Here is an 18,235-nt window from a genome sequence, read left to right as displayed (position 1 = left end):
CACATCATTTGTTGAAAAGGCTACTCTTTCCTATTAAAATGCTTTGGCACCCTTATCTAAAATCAATGGACCATAGATATATGGACTCTTAATTCTGTTTTATGGATCTATATGTCTGTCCTCATGCCAGTAAATGTTGTCTGGATTAGTATAGCTTTGTAGTAAGCTTTGAAATCAGAAAATATGAGTTCTCCAACTTGTTCTTATTTTTCAAGATTGTTTTGGCTATTCTTGATTCTTTGAAATTCCATATGAATTTTAGAACCAGCTATCAATTTCTATAAAGAATCCAGGCAGGGTGTGGTGGCTCATGCCTGTAATCCTAGCACTTTGGGAGGCCAAGGCGGGGGGATCACCTGAGGTCAAGAGTTCAGGATCAGCCTGGCCAACATGGTGAAACTCTGTCTCTACTAAAAATACAAAAATTAGTCAGGTTTGGTGGCATGCACCTGTAATCCCAACTATGAGAGGCTGAGGCAGGAGAATAGCTTGAACCCGGGAGTGTGGAGGTTGCAATGAGCCAAGATTGTGCCACTTCACTCCATCCAGCCCGGGCAAAAGAGCAAAACTCTGTCTCAAAAGAAAAAAAAAAAGGATCCCACTGCAATTCTGATAGATAATGGCTTGTAATCTGTAGAAATTTGGGTAGTATTCTAATATAGATGACGGGGTGATGGAGGCAGCAAACCACCATGGCATGTGTACACCTGTGTAACAAACTTGCATGCTCTGCACATGTATCCCAGAACTTAAAGTATAATAATAATAATAATAAACAAAACCAAAAAAAAAAACCCTAGAGACAGTAAGACGTTTACAGAAAACAAGAGACCCAACAACATGGGCAGAAGATGAGAGGGTCTCCCAGTATATGAAGGCAAATCCAGGATAACAGCTGTGTCCCAGGCAAGGAGGGCAAACTAGGGTTAGAGCAAGTGAGAAGGTTGTGGGCAAGACTTGTTCAGAAAGATGGAGTAAATAGAATACTTCAAAAAAAAAAAAAAAAAGAAATTTAGGTAGTATTGCCATCTTAACAATATTGTCTTCCAATGCATAAACATCATGTCTTTTCATTTATGTAGGTCTTCAGTTTTTTTCAACAATGTTTTGCAGTTTTCAGATTATAAATTTTATACTTCTTTTGTTAAATATATTCCTAAGCATTGTTTTTTTTTATATTATTGTAAATGGAATATTTTTCTTAATTTTAGTTTTGGATTGCTTATCGCTATTATATAGAAATGCAATTGATCTGCATCTGTATATTGTTCTTATATCTCATAATGTTGTTGAACTCAATTATTAGTTTTTATAGCTTTTCGTTGTATTCCTTAGGATTTTCCATATACAAGATTATGTCTTCTGCAAATGGATATAGTTTTGTTTTTTTCCTTACAAATTTGAATGTCTTTTCTTTGTCTTGCCTAATTGTACTGCCAAGAACCTCAGGTACTATGTCAAAAAAGAAAATGACAAGAATGGCCACTTAATTATAGGGAGAAACATTTCACTTTGTCATTTGTCAGGTTGAGGAACTGCCCTTCTATTTCTAGTTTGTTGAATTGTTTTTCTGTTTTGGTTTTTTAAATAAATTTTTGTTGTTGAATGTTTTTTTATTTTAATTTTTTATTTTTTTTGAGATAGACTCTTGCTCTTGTTGCCCAGGCTGGAGTACAGTGGTGCAGTCTTGGCTCACTGCAACCTCTGCCTCCTGAGTTCAAGCGATTCTCTTGCCTCAGCCTCCCAAGTAGCTGGGATTACAGGCGCCCGCCACCCTGCCTGGCTAATTTTTGTATTTTTAGTAGGTATGAGATTTTACCATGTTGGCCAAGCTGGTCTCGAACTCCTGGCTTCAGGTGATCCACCTGCCTCGGCCTCCCAAAGTACTGGGATTACAGGCATGAGCCACTGCTGTGCCAAATGTTTTTTATTATGAATGAGTGTTAAGATGTTGTGAAATGCTTTTCTGCATCTATAAACATGGTTTTGTGTTTTTTGTCCTCTATTCTACTGATATGGTATATTACATTAATTGAGGTTCGGTATATTACATTAATTGAGGTTCAGATGCTTAACCAACCTTGCATTCCTAGAATAAATCCTGTTTTGTAATGGATAAGAATTCTCTTTTACACATTACTAGGTGTTTTTGGGTAACCCTTTATAGCACAGGCTTACGAAATTCAGGAAGGGCAACCAAAAACTCTTCTGTTAAGTCTTTAGATTCTTGGAGACAAACAGATTCGATTATTGAAGAAAAAATGTTAAAGCATATAAATTACCAGTTTAGTTTGGAAAATAGCTCAGACTAGATTGTCATGTAAGACTTTTATGATGTAATGTTGAACTTAATAAAGACAATTGAGTCAAGTACAGCCATAAATACTTGTAATAATAATGATGATGATGATGGTGATGATGATGCTAATGTTTTACCTTGCCTTTGTTTAATAACTTACCCTCTTTTTTTTCTTTTGAGACAGAGTTTTACTCTCATCGCCCAGGTTGGAGTGCAGTGGCACAATCTTGGCTCACTGCAACCTCTGCCTCCTGGGTTCAAGTGATTATCCTGTCTCAGCCTCCTGGGTAGCTGGGATTACAGGCACCTGCCACAACACCTGGCTAATTTTGATATTTTTAGTAGAGATGGGGTTTCACCATGTTGGTCTCGAACTCCTGACTTGGCCTCTCAAAGTGTTGGGGTAACAGGCATGAGCCAACCACTCCTGGCCTTATCCTATTTTTTTAAGTGCCACAATATACATTGACTCTTTAATTATCAAAGCAGTCTTGTGAGGTTGTAAGGTTAGGCGCCATTATTCCCATCTGAAAGGTGAAGGAATAGCCTCAGGAAGGTTGATTTATTGCTTAAAGGGGAAGGTAATGAACAATTATTTATTTATTTATTTATTATTATTATTTTGAGATGGAGTTTAGGCTGGAGTGCAGTGGCACAATTTTGGCTCACTGCAACCTCTGCCTCCTGGGTTCAAGCAATTCTCTGCCACAGCCTCCCGAGTAGTGGGATTACAGGCACCCGCCACCATGCCCTGCTAATTTTTTTTGTATTTTTAGTAGAGACGGGGTTTTGCCATCTTGGCCAGGCTGGTCTTGAACTCCTGACCTCATAATCCATCCGCCTCTGCCTCCCAAAGTGCTGGGATTACAGGCATGTGCCACCACACCTGGCCTTTTTTTTTTTTTTTGAGACAGAGTCTCGCTTTGTCGCCCAGGCTGGAGTGCAGTGGTGCAATCCTGGCTCATTGCAACCTCTGCCTTCCAGGTTCAAGCAATTCTCCTGCCTCATCCTCCCGAATAGCTGGGATTACAGGTATACACCCCCATGCCCAACTAATTTTGTATTTTTAGTAGAGGTGGGGTTTCACCATGTAAGCCAGGCTGGTCTTGAACTCCTGACTTCAGATGATCCACCTGCCTTAGCCTCCTGAAGTACTGGGATTACAGGTGTGAGCCACCACACCTGGCCTATTTATTATTTTTTCAATGTTTATTTCCATAGGTTTTTGGGGAACAGGTGGTATTTGGTTACATGAGTGAGTTATTTAGTGGTGATTTGTGAGATTTTGGTGTACCCATCACCCGAGAAGTATACACTGAATCCAGTTTGTAGTCTTTTATCCCTCATCCCCTTCTCGCCATTTCCCCGAGTCCCTCGAGTCCATTGTGTCATCATACGCCTTTGCATCCTCATGGCTTAGCCCCTACTTATGAGTGAGAACATATGATGTTTTGTTTTCTTTTTTTGAGATGGAGTCTTGTTCTGTCGCCCAGGCTAGAGTGCAATGGTACAATCTCGGCTCACTGCAACCTCTGCCTCCTGGGTTCAAGAGATTTTCCTGTCTCAGCTTTCTGAGTAGCTGGGACTACAAGCACATGCCACCACGCCCGGCTAATTTTTGTATTTTTAGTAGAGACAGGGTTTTACCTTGTTAGCCAGGATGGTCCCCAACTCCTGACTTTGTGATCCGTGGCCTTGGCCTCTGAAAGTGCCAGGATTATAGGCATGAGCCACCACGCCAGGCCACGATGTTTCGTTTTCCATTCCCGAGTTACTTCACTTAAAATAATAGTCTCCAATTCCGTCCAGGTTACTGTGAATGCCATTAGTTGATTCAGTTTTATGGCTGAGTAGTATTCCATCGTGTATATATGCCACAGTTTATTTATCCACTTGTTGATTGATGGGTATTTGGGTTAGTTCTACATTTTTGTAGTTGCAAATTGTGCTGCTATACACATGCATGTGCAAGTGCCTTTTTTGTATAATGGCGTCTTTTTCTCTGGGTAGATACTCAGTACTCAGATTGGTGGATCAAATGGTAGTTTGACTTTTAGTTTTTTAAGGAATCTCCACGCTGTTTTCCGTAGTGGTTGTACTAGTTTACATTCCCATCAGCAGTGTAGAAGGGTTCCCTTTTTACTGTATCCACACCAACATCTATTATTATTTATTTATTTTTTTATTACGGCCAGGAAGTAACAATTATTGTATTGAAGACTTATGACTCGCCAGACTTGGACTATAATGTACTACATATATATGTTAGGTCTCAAAACTAGGTATCACTATCCCTGTTTTGCAGGAGGGGAAGCTTAACTCAAAGAGGTAGAATATATTGACCCTAGATCAGTAACAAACAAGAGGAGGACATTGGGGCCGGGCACTGTGATTCATGTGTGTAATCCCAGCACTTTGGGAGGCCAAGGTGGGAGGATCGCTTGAACCCAGGAGTTTGAGACCAGCCTTGGCAATATAGTGTGATGCTGTTTTTATATAAAATTTAAAAAAACTTAGCTGGATGTGGTGGCATGTTCTCAGCTGCTTGGGAAATTGAGTTGCGAAGATCCACGTGAGCCTAGGAGGTCAAGGTTGCTGTGAGCTGTGATTGCACCATTGAACTCTCTAGCCTGGATGACAGAGTGAGACCTTGTCTCAAAAAAGAAAAAACAAAACACTGTTTTGGTTTTTTTTTTTTTTAATTTGGGGTATTTATGTGGTATTTTGATATATGCATGCAATGTATAATGATCAAATTAGAGTAAATGGGATATCTGTCAACTCAAACACCATTTTTCCATTTTAAGAACATTCCAGATCTCTTCTAGCTATTTTGAAATATACAATGAATTATTACTTCTAGTCACACTACTGTGCTATTAAACACTAGAACTTAATCTTCCTATCTAACTATATTTTGGACCCAACCTCTCTTCATACCTGTCCCCCTCCCCCTTTTCCCAGCCTCTGGTAACCATAATTCTACTCTCTACCTCCACGAGATCCACTTTTTTTTAGCTCCCACATATGCGTGAGAACGTGCAATATTTGTCTTTCTGTGCTTGGCTTATTTCATTTACCATAATGTACTCCAGTTCCATCCATGTAATCGTAAATGACAGAATTTCATTATTTTGTATGGTTGAATAATATCCCATTGTGTATATCTACTGCATTTTCTTTATCCATTCATCTGTTGATGGATATGTTATTGGTAGTTTAATAGGAATAGCATTGAATCTGTAAACTGCTTTGGGCAGTATGGCCATTTTTACAATATTGATTCTTCCTATCCATGAGCATGGAATGTTTTTTTCCATTTGTGTCATCTCTGATTTCCTTGAACAGTGTTTTTTAACTCTCATAGAAATCTTTCATCTCCCTGGTTAGCCATATTCCTACATATTTTATTCTTTTTGTAGCTATTGTGAATAGGTTTGTGTTCTTGATTTGGTTCTCAGCTTAGGTGGTGTTGGCGTATAGAAATGCTACTGATTTTTGTGCATCGATTTTGTATCTTGAAACTTTGCTGAAGTTGTTTCTCAGGTCTAGGAACTTTTGGGCAGAGACTGGGGTTTTCTTGGTATAGAAGCATATCATCTGAAAACAGATAGTTTGACTTGTTCTCTTCCTATTTGGATGCCTTTTATTTTTTTTCTTGCCTGATTGCTCTAGCTAGGACTTCCAGCACTATGTTGAATAAGAGTGGTGAGAGAATGCATCCTTTTCTTGTTCCAGTTTTCAAGGGGAATGCCTCCAGCTTTTGTCTCTTCAGTATGATGATGGCTGTGGGTTTGTCATATATGGCTCTTATCATTTTGAGATATGTTCCTGCAATGCCTAGTTTGTTGAGAGTTTTGACCTGAAGGGAGACTGAATTTTATCAAAAGTCTTTTCTGCATCAATTGGTTCTGATCATGTGGTTTTAGTTTTTAGTTCTGTTTATGTGGTGAATCATATTTATTGATTTATTGATTGTGTATATTGAACTAACGTTGCATCCCAGGGATAAAGCCCACTTGATTTTGGTGGACTAGCTTTTTGATGTGCTGCTGGATTCAGTTTGCTAGTATTTTGTTGAGGATTTTTGCATCAGTGTTCATCAAGGATATTGGCCTGAAGTTTTTACTGAGTTACTACCTTGAAAATGTTTCAAATTAGCCAGATTCTTTAGAGATAATTTAGTAAACTTTAATTTGGCCAGTTAGATCTCATTATTAAAGAATTCAGCTCACTTAATAAGTTGAAATATTTTAAACGTGTAGAGCCTACATTTTGGGAAATTCCGAAGCTCTGTGTTTTCTTATCACAAATTGCCTTTGAATTAACAACTAGTTGTTTCTTTATTCATTCAGCAAATATTTATTTGGTGTCCCTTCTGCTCCTGGCACTGGGAATACAGTGTTGAAGAAAACAGATGTCATCTCTGCCCAATGGAGTTTATATTCTAATGAGGGCAAATGATAAGTAATAAAACGAAAAAACATAATAATTTTAAATTCTGATGAATGCTACAAAGAAAATAAACAGTGTGGGGTGAGATAGAGTCACTGTAGAGTTGTCAGGGATGGATGGTCCAGGAAGACCTTTTTGAGCAGATGACATTCTATCTAAGATTTCTTCTAAAGAATGAGAATCAGCCAGCTTGGAAATAAATAGAAGAGTGATGTAGGCAATGGGAATAGTAAATAAGACCAGTGTGGCTTAGCATTAAGGAACAAGAGGAAGAATGGAGTAAAATAAGGTTGGAGAGATGCAGGAGCCATCTATCTTACAGGTCTGTTTAAGAGTACAGTGGGAGGCCAGGCGCAGTGGCTCACACCTGTAATCCCCACACTTTAGGAGGCTGAGGCGGGCGGATCACGAGGTCAAGAGATCGAGAGCACCCTGGCCAACATGGTGAAACCCCGTCTCTACTAAAAAATACAAAAATTAGCTGGGTGTGGTGGCACGCGCCTGTAGTCCCAGTTACTCGGGAGGCTGAGGCAGGAGAATTGCTTGAACCCAGGAGGCGGAGGTTGTAGTGAGTCGAGATCATGCCACTGCACTCCAGCCTGGTGACAGAGCGAGACTCGGTCTCAAAAAAAAAAAAAAAAAAAGAGTACAGTGGGAAACAATGGAATGATTTTTTTTTTTTTTGAGACAGAGTTTCGCTCTTGTTGCCCAGGCTGGAGTACAGTGGCACCATCTGGGCTCACTGCATCCTCCGCCTCCTGGGTTCAAGTGATCCTCCTGCCTCAGCCTCCCAAGTAGCTGAGATTATAGGTGCCTGCCACCACACCTGGCTAATTTTTGTATTTTTAGTAGAGACGGAGTTTCACCATGTTGGCCAGGCTTGTCTTGAGCTCCTGATCTCAGGTGATCTGCCCGCCGGCCTTTCAAAGTGCTGGGATTACAGGTGTGAGCCACTGCGCCTGGCTGGAATGATTTTTAAGTAGGGTTGTAAAATGGTCTCAGTTGATGTTTAATGGAGATCACTTTTTTTTTTTTTTAAACAGAGTCTTGCTCTGTTGCCCAGGCTGGAGTGCAGTGGCATGATCTTGGCTCACCGCAACATCTGCCTCCCAGGTTCTAGTGATTCTCATGCCTCAGCCTCCCTAATAGCTGGGATTGCAGGCTTGCACCACCACACCCAGCTAATGTATTTTTAGTAGAGACAGGGTTTTGCCATGTTGGTCAGGCTGGTCTCGAACTCCTGACCTCAAGAGATCTGCCCACCTTGGCCTCCTAAAGTTCTGGGATTACAGGCATGAGCCACCATGCCTAGCCAGTTTTGGTTTATTTTGAGACAGGGTTATGCTTTTGTTGCCCAGGCTGGAGTGCAATGGTGTGATCTCGACTCACTGAAGCGTCCGCCTCCCTAGTTCAAGTGATTCTCCTGCCTCAGCCTCCCAAGTAGCTGGGATTACAGGCACCTGCCACCACGCCCAGCTACTTTTTTATATTTTTAGTAGAGATGGGGTTTCACTATGTTGGCCAGGCTGGTCTTGAACTCCTGACCTCAGGTGATCCACCTGCCTCAGCCTCCCAAAGTGCTGGGATTACAGGCGTGTGCCACCGCACCTGACTGACTTTTTGTTTTTTTGACTTGAATACTTGGGTTGATGGTGGTTTTGTTTATTATTAAGATGAATACTGATAAGAAAACAGGAGAGGTTATTTTGTTTTGTGGGGAGGACAATTTGAGAATCAAGTTCTGTTTGACCTACTTAAGTTTGAGATGCTTATTAAACATCCAAGAAAAAAACGTTAGTAGACAGCTTTAAATAGGCGTGCGGTGCTCAGAAGAGAGGTTCAAGCTAGAGAAATAAATAAAATATGGAATTCATCAGCGAGTAGTATATTTATCAATTTCAAAAACTTTTTTTCACTTTCCTACTTCTAAGAGAGCAGATACATCTTGTGATCATTGTAGGTCAGGTAAGAATCATGACATATTTGTCATTTGCTGTGGGAGTGTGCACAGGCAGACTGAAAAATCTGGAGACAATATTGGAGCATTGTTGTAACCTTCAAAAACCCAATGATTTGGAGGGAGGGAAGGCAGAAGCAGTGATTCATACCTGTTATGGGCTTTCCTGAAGCAGAAGCCAAAAGTAGTTAGCTTTATATAATTGAGACCCCAGCATCATTAGCTATTAGTTCTTTTAAGAAATGCATTGTATATTTCCAATAGCCAAGAGAGGACTTTGAATGTTCCCACAGCAAGGAAATAATTTTTATGGTGATAGATATGCTAATTGCCATGATTTGATCATTAAACAGTATATACACATATTGAAACATTGCATTGTACCCCTTTATCATAAATATGTACTATTATGTGTGAGTAAAAAGAAAAAAGAAATTCTACATCACCAACGCTCTATGGCACAGAGAATGATGTGGTGTGAAAAAATATAGACATTCCACAACTCAGAGGAGTTGTACTTTGAATAGAGGAGTTGTAGTCTGAAGTTTTAGAAGTACTTTCACCAATTTATTTTGTTTATGTTTATAAAAATGATATATGATAAAAATCTGCCTACATCTGAGCTTTTTCTTTTTCTTTTTTTAAATTTATTTTTATTTTTTTATTTTTATTTTTCCAGTAATGGCTATAAACAAACAACTCTTAATCATTATAACAATTCTGTTAAAAAGGCATTGTGTTATACATAGTTTATTTATTTAAATAGAGACAAGGTCTCATGTTGGCCAAGCTGATCTTGAACTCCTAGTCTCAAGAGATCTGCCCACCTCGGCCTCCCAAAGTGTTGAGATTACAGGCATGAGACATTGTGCCCAGCCCGTTATACATAGTTTAATAGGCAGTTTTCACTTAGCAATAATTTTTAAAATGTTATTTCTTTTTTTTTTTTTTTTTTTTGAAAGGTAATCAGTTATTTAATTAGATTATTAGGACATTTAAAACACCAATTTGTGAGGATAAATTCCATTTGTCAGGGCAAACACAGATCGCAGGTAGCCCTGGAGCTGAGGAATGGCTTTGATTTTTGGTAAAATTTGTGAGTCCACAGCTTTCTGATCAATCTTGCGCTGCTCTGTAATCTCGTATTTCTCTTTTTCTGTGTCGAAGATCTCACCTTCCTGGTGTCTGGGCTTCCGCAGCTTCTTCTTCTTGAAGTAAGCATCAGTAAGATGTTTTGGGATTTTTACATTGCTGATATCAATTTTGGTTGAGGTGGCAATGACAAATTTCTGGTGCGTTCTTCGCAGAGGAACTCGATTGAGGACCAGAGGTCCAGTCACAAGTAACAAGCCACTAGACAGCTGCTTCAGGAAAACCACCCTCTTGCCCCTGTGGCGTCCAGTGAGGATGATCAGAATGGTCCCAGGGGTAATGCTGGCTCGCAGTTTTCTCACATCCTGACTAAAGGGTTTTTTGCCGTGGCTCAACAGCTTTCGAGGCACATCTTCAGTAGGATAATACCTAGGCATTTTGCGAAGTTTAATCACCCGGGTACCGCCGTTTTTGTCACCACCAACTGGTTTTGTAACAGTTGCAAGAACCTTCTCCTTCTTTTTCTTTTCAACCTTGGATTTAGCCGCTGAGTACTTCCTCTTGTACATGGCCTTTCTGGAATACATAGCAGATCGGGAATACCTGCTAATTCCTCTGACAAGAACAGGATTGCGGCTGCAATGGGGCTTCCCCTTCTTGGGCTTTTTAGCCTTAAGGTTACCCTTTTTCACTTTGCTACCAGCATCAGCCTTCTTGGCTTCAGGTTTCTTCTCTTTAGTATCTGGCTTCTCAACTTTTTCACCCGCCATCTTGCAAGATGGGACTAAAATGTTATTTCTTAGAGCTGATAGATCTTAGATTCAGTGAAATACAGTAAGTGATAGTTAAAGCCAGGAAATACAGGACTACCTAGGCTTAGAGATTTTATAAAGAATTAGTTTAATAGAATCTACCATGTACACAGCCTGCCTCACCAAACTTCCTCTTCATCTTTTAAGACTCAATTCAGTGATCACATGCCTCAGAAAAACCTCTAACACCCTTCATCCCTAACCCTGGTGGCTAAGTACAGAATTTTAAAATGAAGCCATAGATTAGCAAAATGGTGCTCACTTTATCTACTGTGATTTTATTTCCCCTCTGTTTGTGCTTCTAAGGAGAAAGAAATATGAAAGGTTATATAGTAGGTGTGTTTTTGAAAGGAATCCAAGAGTGATGGTCGGAATAAGCGCCATCTTAATTTTCTGGTGATTTGTGCTAACCAAATATTTCCATCCCCATGTCTCCCCACTTCTTTTTTTTTGTGTGTGTGTGTGTTTGTTTGTTTGTTTGTTTTTAAGGAAAGCCCAGAAGAAAGGACAGTAAACGTGAGCTCTATTCAGGTAAATAAATTTACTTTCATCATGTTAAGGGATTTCATACAGCTTAATTTCATCAAAAGAATTTAGACCTTTCCTTTTTTCCAAATCTTAAGCCTGCTGCCTCCACAAAGTCAAAATGAAGTATTTGCCTTCCAAATTCATTCCAGTGACTTTAATGTGAATTGATTGGCACTTACTCTTTCTAGTCTTCTCTAGGATATAACTTTTCATAGTTTCACTCTTGCTGTTGTGACCACACATTGTCTTATTTTATATTAGTACAGTTGCATGTATATAAAGTGTGACTAATCAGACTGATTTAACAAAACTGTACATAGGCCGGGCATTGTGGCTCTTGCCTGCAATCCTAGCACTTGGGGAGATTGAGGCAGGAGGATCTCTTGAGGCCTGGATTTTTTTTTTTTGAGAAGGAGTCTCACTCTGTCTCCCAGGCTGGAGGGCAGTGGTTTAATCTCGGCTCACTGTAATTGCATCCTGGGTTCAAGTGATTCTTCTGCCTCAGCCTCCAAAATAGCTGGGATTACAGGTGTGTACTACCATACTTGGCTAATTTTTGCTTTTTTAGTACAGAAGAAGTTTCTCCCTGTTAGCCAGCTGGTCTCGAACTCCTGACATTAAGTGATCTGCCCACCTCAGCTTCCCAAAGTGCTGAGGTTATAGACGTGAGCCACTGGACCCAGAGGCCTGGATTTTGACACCAGCCTGGGCAACCTAGCGAGACCTGCCTCTACTAAAATTTAAAAAAATTAGCCGGGCATAGTGGTGCATGCCTGTGGTCCTAGCTACTTGGGAGGCTGAGGCAGGATGATTGCTTTAGCCTGGGAGGTTGAGGCTGCAGTGAGCTGTGATCACTACTGCATTCCAGCTTGGGCAACAGAGCAAGACCCTGTCTCAAAAAATAAATTTAAAAATATATAATTATATCATTATCAAAAACTCTTGCTATTCACATGTTTCATATAGGCAGTAATGTAATAATATCTGCTCCTATGTTATCTCCTAGAGTGTGAGAATAATGACACATTTCCATTTCACAGTACTTAATTTTTTTTATTTTTTTCCAACATATAAAATGGATGCTTAGCCCTTGGAATTGGGTACTTTCTGGTTTAAATGTTACTTAGTGACTGAGCTTATTTCCTCCTTGAACTAACTTTTGATATGTGCATGCAGGATCCTGCGAACTCTTCCTAGGGAAAGAGGCGGAAATAGAGAAAAAACATAGTAAAATATTCGATAAGTAATTTTCCTTTTTCTGTGCCTGCAGGGAAAGAAATGGAGCTGGTATTTGGACTATTTATTTTCACAGGGGTTACAAGGCTTGAAACTTTTTATAAGAAGTAGTGTTCATCGTTCTTCCGTTACCAGAGCAGAGGGCATAAACTGCAACAATCAGTATTAAATGAATGTTAACATAAACTGAGCATACTGGACTAAACTCCTTCCTTGATGCTAGAGGCAAAGTGGCTCATCTTGAGTTCCTATTTTCATTTCACTGACTGCCACCCTCAAGGAGTACTCAGACTGGCCTTCTGTTCATGGCTTAGGAGAGCCTTGGCGTGGCTAACTGATTTTTCAGGATGTAAATTCTTTAGCCTACTGGTGAAAAATGACCCCTTCATCATCAGGCTCTGCATTCTACCAAATTGTATATAAAAAGACACATCTGTTTTGTGGTAGTATTTTTTCCACATTTTTGTGTACTATGAGCTGCATTGATGGAAGACAGCAGGTAATATGTGGTGACAGGTAATTCACAGACATACACATGCAAAATACTTTGCTGCCTCTGGGGACGTTCCCATTTTTCTTACTGTGAACAATAGCACGAGCACCAAATTAACAGGATGCAACATGTATGGCTCTAAAAGCCCTAAGTATTTGGTAACTTCCTGGGCCTTCAATCATAGCAATTTGATGAGGGAATGAAGGCAAGAGGATTTGTTGGGTAATAAGGGAATGAAGGCAAAAGGATTTGTTGGGTAATCAAGACATTCCTGTATATGTTTCATTTCATGAAACTGCTCTATTTTGTTTGTGTATATATGTATATGTGTGTATATATATGTGTGTGTCTGTGGCTTCAGTTTTTAAGTGTTGAGGACTAAATAAGTTAACTGAAATTTTACTTTCAGAAGGAAGTCTAAAGTTTAAAAAAAATTAATAGCTAGAATATCTTGCTGAAAATTTACTATAAAATTTTGCCTCAGTGCTACTGAATAACTCTCCCTTCTAATAAAATTTATATCATTTGAAAAGAATCAAGCTGAATTAATTTTTGTCTTTAAGGATACATACTTGGGGTTCTTTTTTTCCCGCATTAAGAAAACCAAACCCTATATTATATTATTGGATAGTGTTCAGACTAGAAATCCCATTCGTCCGTTGACTCATTAATTGATTCAATAAATATTTATTGAGCTCCTTACTCTGTGCCAGGTACTCTTCTGTGTGCTGGTTATCCAGTTGTGACCAGTACAAAGCATCTGCGTTTTTTGTTTTTGTTTTTGTTTTTTTGAGATGAAGTCTCACTCTGTTGCCTAGGCTGGAGTGCGGTGGTATGATCTCGGCTCACTGCAACCTCTACCTTCTGGTTCAAGCGAATCTCCTGCCTCAACCTCCTGAGCAGCAGGGATTATAGGTGCCTCCCACCATGGATTTTTGTATTTTTAGTAGAGATAGGGTTTTGTCATGTTGGACAGGGTGGTCTTGAACTCTTGACTTCAAGTGATCCCCCCAATTTGGCCTCCCAAAGTGTTGGAATTACAGGTGTGAGCCACTGCACCCAGCCCAAAGTACCTGTTTTTATGGAGTTTACATTCCAATGGAGAAGACAGACAATAACAATATAAGGAAATACAACATATCAAGTGCTATAAAGAAAAGGCAGGGAATGGGGATAGAATGTGTTGAATTTTGTCAAATGCTTTTTCTGTATCTTTTGAGATTGTCATATGGCTTTTGTCCTTCATTCTGTTAACATGATATATCATATTTACTGATTTGTATATGTTGAATCATCTTTGCATCCCAGGATGAATTCCACTGGGACAGAATGGGTGAATTCTGAGATTCAGAGATGAGGTGTACTGGAGAAGGGACAAGTTTGGAGGAATGTGGAATCAAGTTCTGTTTTGGCTATGTAAGCTTGGAAATGCTGCTGTGTAGGCAATTGGATATCCAAGTCTGGCTTCAGGGTACAATTTGGGACTGGAAAAATTAATTTGAGAGTCATTAGGGAATAACCATAACTTTGGATGAGATCATCTAGTACAGCTAGAGAAGAGAAGGTGGCAAAAGATGGAGACCTAAGATAAGCCATCATTGAGAAGTAGAGGAGAAGAAGAGGAAACAGCAAAAGACTGAGAAGGACCCACCAGTGACCTAGAAGAAAAACCAGGAGACTGGTATTCTGGAAGCCATCAGAAGAAAGTGTTTCACAAAAGGAAGATAGTATTGAATGGTGTGGAATGTTGCCTGTATACCTGGGAAAAAAGCAACTTCGGCTGCTTTTTAAGTAAATGTGGTAGAGTTTGTACTGCAAATAACTTTCCACACAGCTTTTCAGATCATGATATTTTGGTCCTTAAGATCATGTAGAACTTTCTATTGTGAGAAGGGATTTGATTATTTTATCATTAAAGAAACTTTTCTAAACTTAAATTTATGTTCCAAAAGAAAAATAATTTTTCCCTTAGGTGTGTCTTTTTGTTCAATAATGATTCCCTGGGTATCTTTTTTCCCCAGAAATAAAATACTTAGATGTACCTGGATACCTTTTTTTGTGCATATTTCTTTTAATTTTTTAACCTACTTAAGATTATTTATATGGCAATACAAATAAGCCAAATATAGTTATCTGAAAAATATTTTGCATGGCAAAAACCATAATAGTTAAATAAAGAATAGCTATTTTGCTTCAGTGCAAAACATGTCTAGTCGATAAAAGAAATGGAAAATTTGGTTTATTATTGCAGTTATACAAAAAGTATTTTTTTATTTTTTAAGTAGACACTTGGCATTCACAAAAAGTATTTTTCTTTACTGAGTGTGTAGAATTGTTGGCATTATTAATACTGGCTTAATGTTCAATACTAAAGTTGCTATTAGAGTTCTAACATTTGTTTTCCTTTTTATTATACTTTTTCCTTCCTTTTGATCTTGGGGTTGATCTGAAAAGAAAAGTAAGTCAGTGGTGTCACACATAACTTTTATTAACATAGTAGAATTGTCTACTAGAAAAGTTACTCTCTGTAATTCTTACTGAGATAATTTGCATTTATTATAGTTTACCTTCATGGGCAAACAGATTGCCTGAGCCATTTTGGACAAAATGCAAAAAGTATGAATGAATGAGCACATATTTAATAGACTGACATCTTGGGCATTTATGAGTATTCCAGCCTTAGATATAATGATACCTATGAAATTGAACAAGACTGAGTTTTTTTGCATTCCACCTTGGCCTTGCATCCATTCGTATCCAATTTTCTGCTACTTGGGGTAATAAGAGAGAACATAGCATATAATTTTTTTAAAGAAACCATTAATTCCAGCGTTTAAAAATTAGAAATGAATAATTTTTGCATTTATAATCAGCTTCATGGACTAGGTTAAATTCCCAAACTTGATTACCACTTTTTGCATGATCAATTGAAAATTGGAATGTGGGGGACCTCTAGGTGGCACTATGAAGAGTTCAGTGGAACTTCTTCCCAGAGGAATACCCATTTCACTGGTTAAAATTAGCAAAGGCAATCATTCACAGTCTCTGGAGAGTGATCAGAGGATTCACAATAAATTGAAACTCAATATATTCAAACTTTACAGAACTCAATAATACTGGAGGTCATAACATCTGCACTAGAGGCTGCATTCATTTTCCCACCCAACTTCATGTTGCAGAAGAGCTACTGTGGAAGAGGTATTCCGGCAGGCATGGCCCAAATTGGAACTCCTATCCCCTCCAGATACTGCTTCATAATACAGAGGCTCTGCCAAGGGAGCGGGGTCAGTGCAAGCCTTAAAGACTGGCAAGACGTTGGCCCTTCCTGAGAAACCTGACTTTATTTGTCCTGTGGAGCAACTTATGATTCTAGGAATTGCTCATAAGAATAGGATAACCAATTAGCTATATGTACAGACTAGCAGCATGGTATAATACCTATAGAGGAAGACCAGCCAGAAGTTTAAAAGGGAGAGCAGAGAAAGAGCAAAGGAGGCCTTGCTAAAATCATGGTCATAGTTGGTGATATGGAAAAATGTACACATACTTAAATCTGCATTCTCTCAGAAGCAACTGAAGAAGGAACTGCTTTGCTATTAGTTCCTCACTAAATGTGGGACAAAATTGTAAACTCCCAGAAGTGTGAAAGCAGTCTCCAAGCTACAGAGCAAACGGTAAAGAATGAAAACCGTATTAGGCCTGGGCATGGTGTCTCATGCCTGTAATCCCAGGACTTTGGGAGGCCAAGGCGGGTGGATCACTTGAGGTCAGGAGTTTGAGACCAGCCTGGTCAACATGGCGAAAACCCATCTCTACTAAAAATGCAAAAAATAGCTGGGCGTGGTCGCATGTGCCTGTAATCCCAGCTACTAGGGAGGCTAAGGCAGGAGAATCGCTTGAACCGGGAGGTGGAGGTTGCAGTGAGCTGAGATTGCCCACTGCACTGCAGCCTGGGCAACAGAGCAGGACTCTGTCTCAAAAAAAAACAAAACAAAAAACTTTATTGGCTCGGGGGCTTTAAGCACAACTTCTGATCTATCAGTGGCTGACTACTAAACTGTACTGACCCAAGGATGACCCTTAGGAAGCCAGATTTAAAAACAAAAACAAAAAAATCTAAATGGAGTCATTAGAGGCTGTACACTGGGGGAATGGACTTCACAGGATTAGTCTAGCCAGGTCACCAAATAAGTGAACAAACAACAGCGACAAAACCTGGAGCAGAGAGTATCATTATCCAGAGCTGCAACAATATAGTACCTAAAGTGTTCAGTGCAGTAAAATGAGGCATGCAAAGAAAGAGGAACATGTGATTCATACCCAGGAAAAAAGACTAGAAGTTATCTTGATGAGGACCAGATATTGAACTTAGTGACCAATGACTTCAAAGCAGTTGTTATAAGTATCTTCAAAGAAATTAAACTGTTTAATTAAAGGGAGATATGATGACAATGACTGTATCAATAAAGTATAGTGGACACACATACACCATTTCTATACACAGAAATGGAAATTCTGGACCTGGAAAAAAGTGAAGAAAAATGAATGGAGCCTTAGAGAAATGTGGGACACACGCTCATAATGGGAATACTAGAAGAGGAGAGAAGGAGACAGAAAAAGTACAAATAATGGCTAATAAAGTGCCAAACTTGATGAAAAGCAATCTATACATTGAACAAGCTCAAGGAAATATAAGCAAGTCAAATCCAGCAACATACACAGTCATGTACCACCACATAACGACATTTTGTAAAACAACCTCAGGCAGGTCCTTCAGGTGGTATTCCAGAAGAAGGCATTGTTACCATCCGAGATGACAGCTCCATGCTTGTTAGTGCCCCTGAAGACCTTCTAGTAGAAAGATGTGGAGGTGGAAGACAGTGATATTGATGATCCTGCCCTGCTGTAGTCCTAGCCTAATGTGTTTCTGTGGCTTAATTTTTTTTTAAAAGGGGAAGAAGTTAGAAATAAACTTATAAAAATATAAAGAAAATATTTTGTACAGTTGTACAATGTGTTTGTGTTCTAAATGTTATTGCAAAAGTGAAAAAAGTCAACAAATTTGAGTTTATAAAGTAAAAAGTACAGTAAATTAAGGCTAATTTATTGAAGAAAAGCTTTTTATAAATGTAGCCTAAGTGTGCGGTGTTTATAAGGTCTACGGTATTGTGCAGTAATGTCCTAGGCCTTCACGGTCACTCACTGATTTACCCAGAACAACTTCTAGTCCTGCAAGTTTCATTCTTGTTAAATGCTGTTTAGAAGTGTACTGCTTTGTACCTTTTATACGGTATTTTTACTGTACTTTTACTGTGTTTAGATGTGTTGAGATACACACATACGTTGTGTTTCAGTTGCCTACA

At 39.1% G+C, this 18,235-nt stretch overlaps 2 protein-coding genes across 5 annotated transcripts in view; one reads left to right on the top strand and one right to left on the bottom strand.

Annotated features, from left to right (window-relative positions):
- The window catches only part of CENPI (centromere protein I), a 77,542-nt gene extending 63,065 nt beyond the window's left edge, over window positions 1–14,477 (top strand). For 2 of the 4 annotated variants that reach the window (XM_012464069.3, XM_064362544.1), the window contains 2 exons: window positions 11,105–11,146; window positions 12,414–14,477. In XM_012464069.3, coding sequence (XP_012319492.2) covers window positions 11,105–11,146; window positions 12,414–12,548 — 177 coding nt within the window. In that variant the 3' untranslated portion in view covers window positions 12,549–14,477. The remainder of the gene's footprint in view (window positions 1–11,104; window positions 11,147–12,413) is intronic. The other 2 variants (XR_001109213.2, XM_064362553.1) reach the window with 2 other exon arrangements.
- On the bottom strand, window positions 9,677–10,577 carry LOC105725081 (large ribosomal subunit protein eL6). The gene has a single exon (XM_021666670.2). It carries the CDS (start codon window positions 10,571–10,573, stop codon window positions 9,707–9,709), a length of 867 nt encoding a protein of 288 aa, XP_021522345.2. The 5' UTR covers window positions 10,574–10,577; the 3' UTR covers window positions 9,677–9,706.
- Window positions 14,478–18,235: the final 3,758 nt, after the last annotated feature.

This window comes from Aotus nancymaae, unplaced genomic scaffold (assembly GCF_030222135.1).
Source record: "Aotus nancymaae isolate 86718 unplaced genomic scaffold, 86718_ANA_hifiasm-v0.15.2.pri h1tg000004l, whole genome shotgun sequence".
In the NCBI taxonomy this organism is placed as follows: domain Eukaryota; kingdom Metazoa; phylum Chordata; class Mammalia; order Primates; family Aotidae; genus Aotus; species Aotus nancymaae.
The sequence above is the reverse complement of the archived record's forward strand: the minus strand, read 5'-3'. Positions and strand labels throughout refer to the sequence as shown.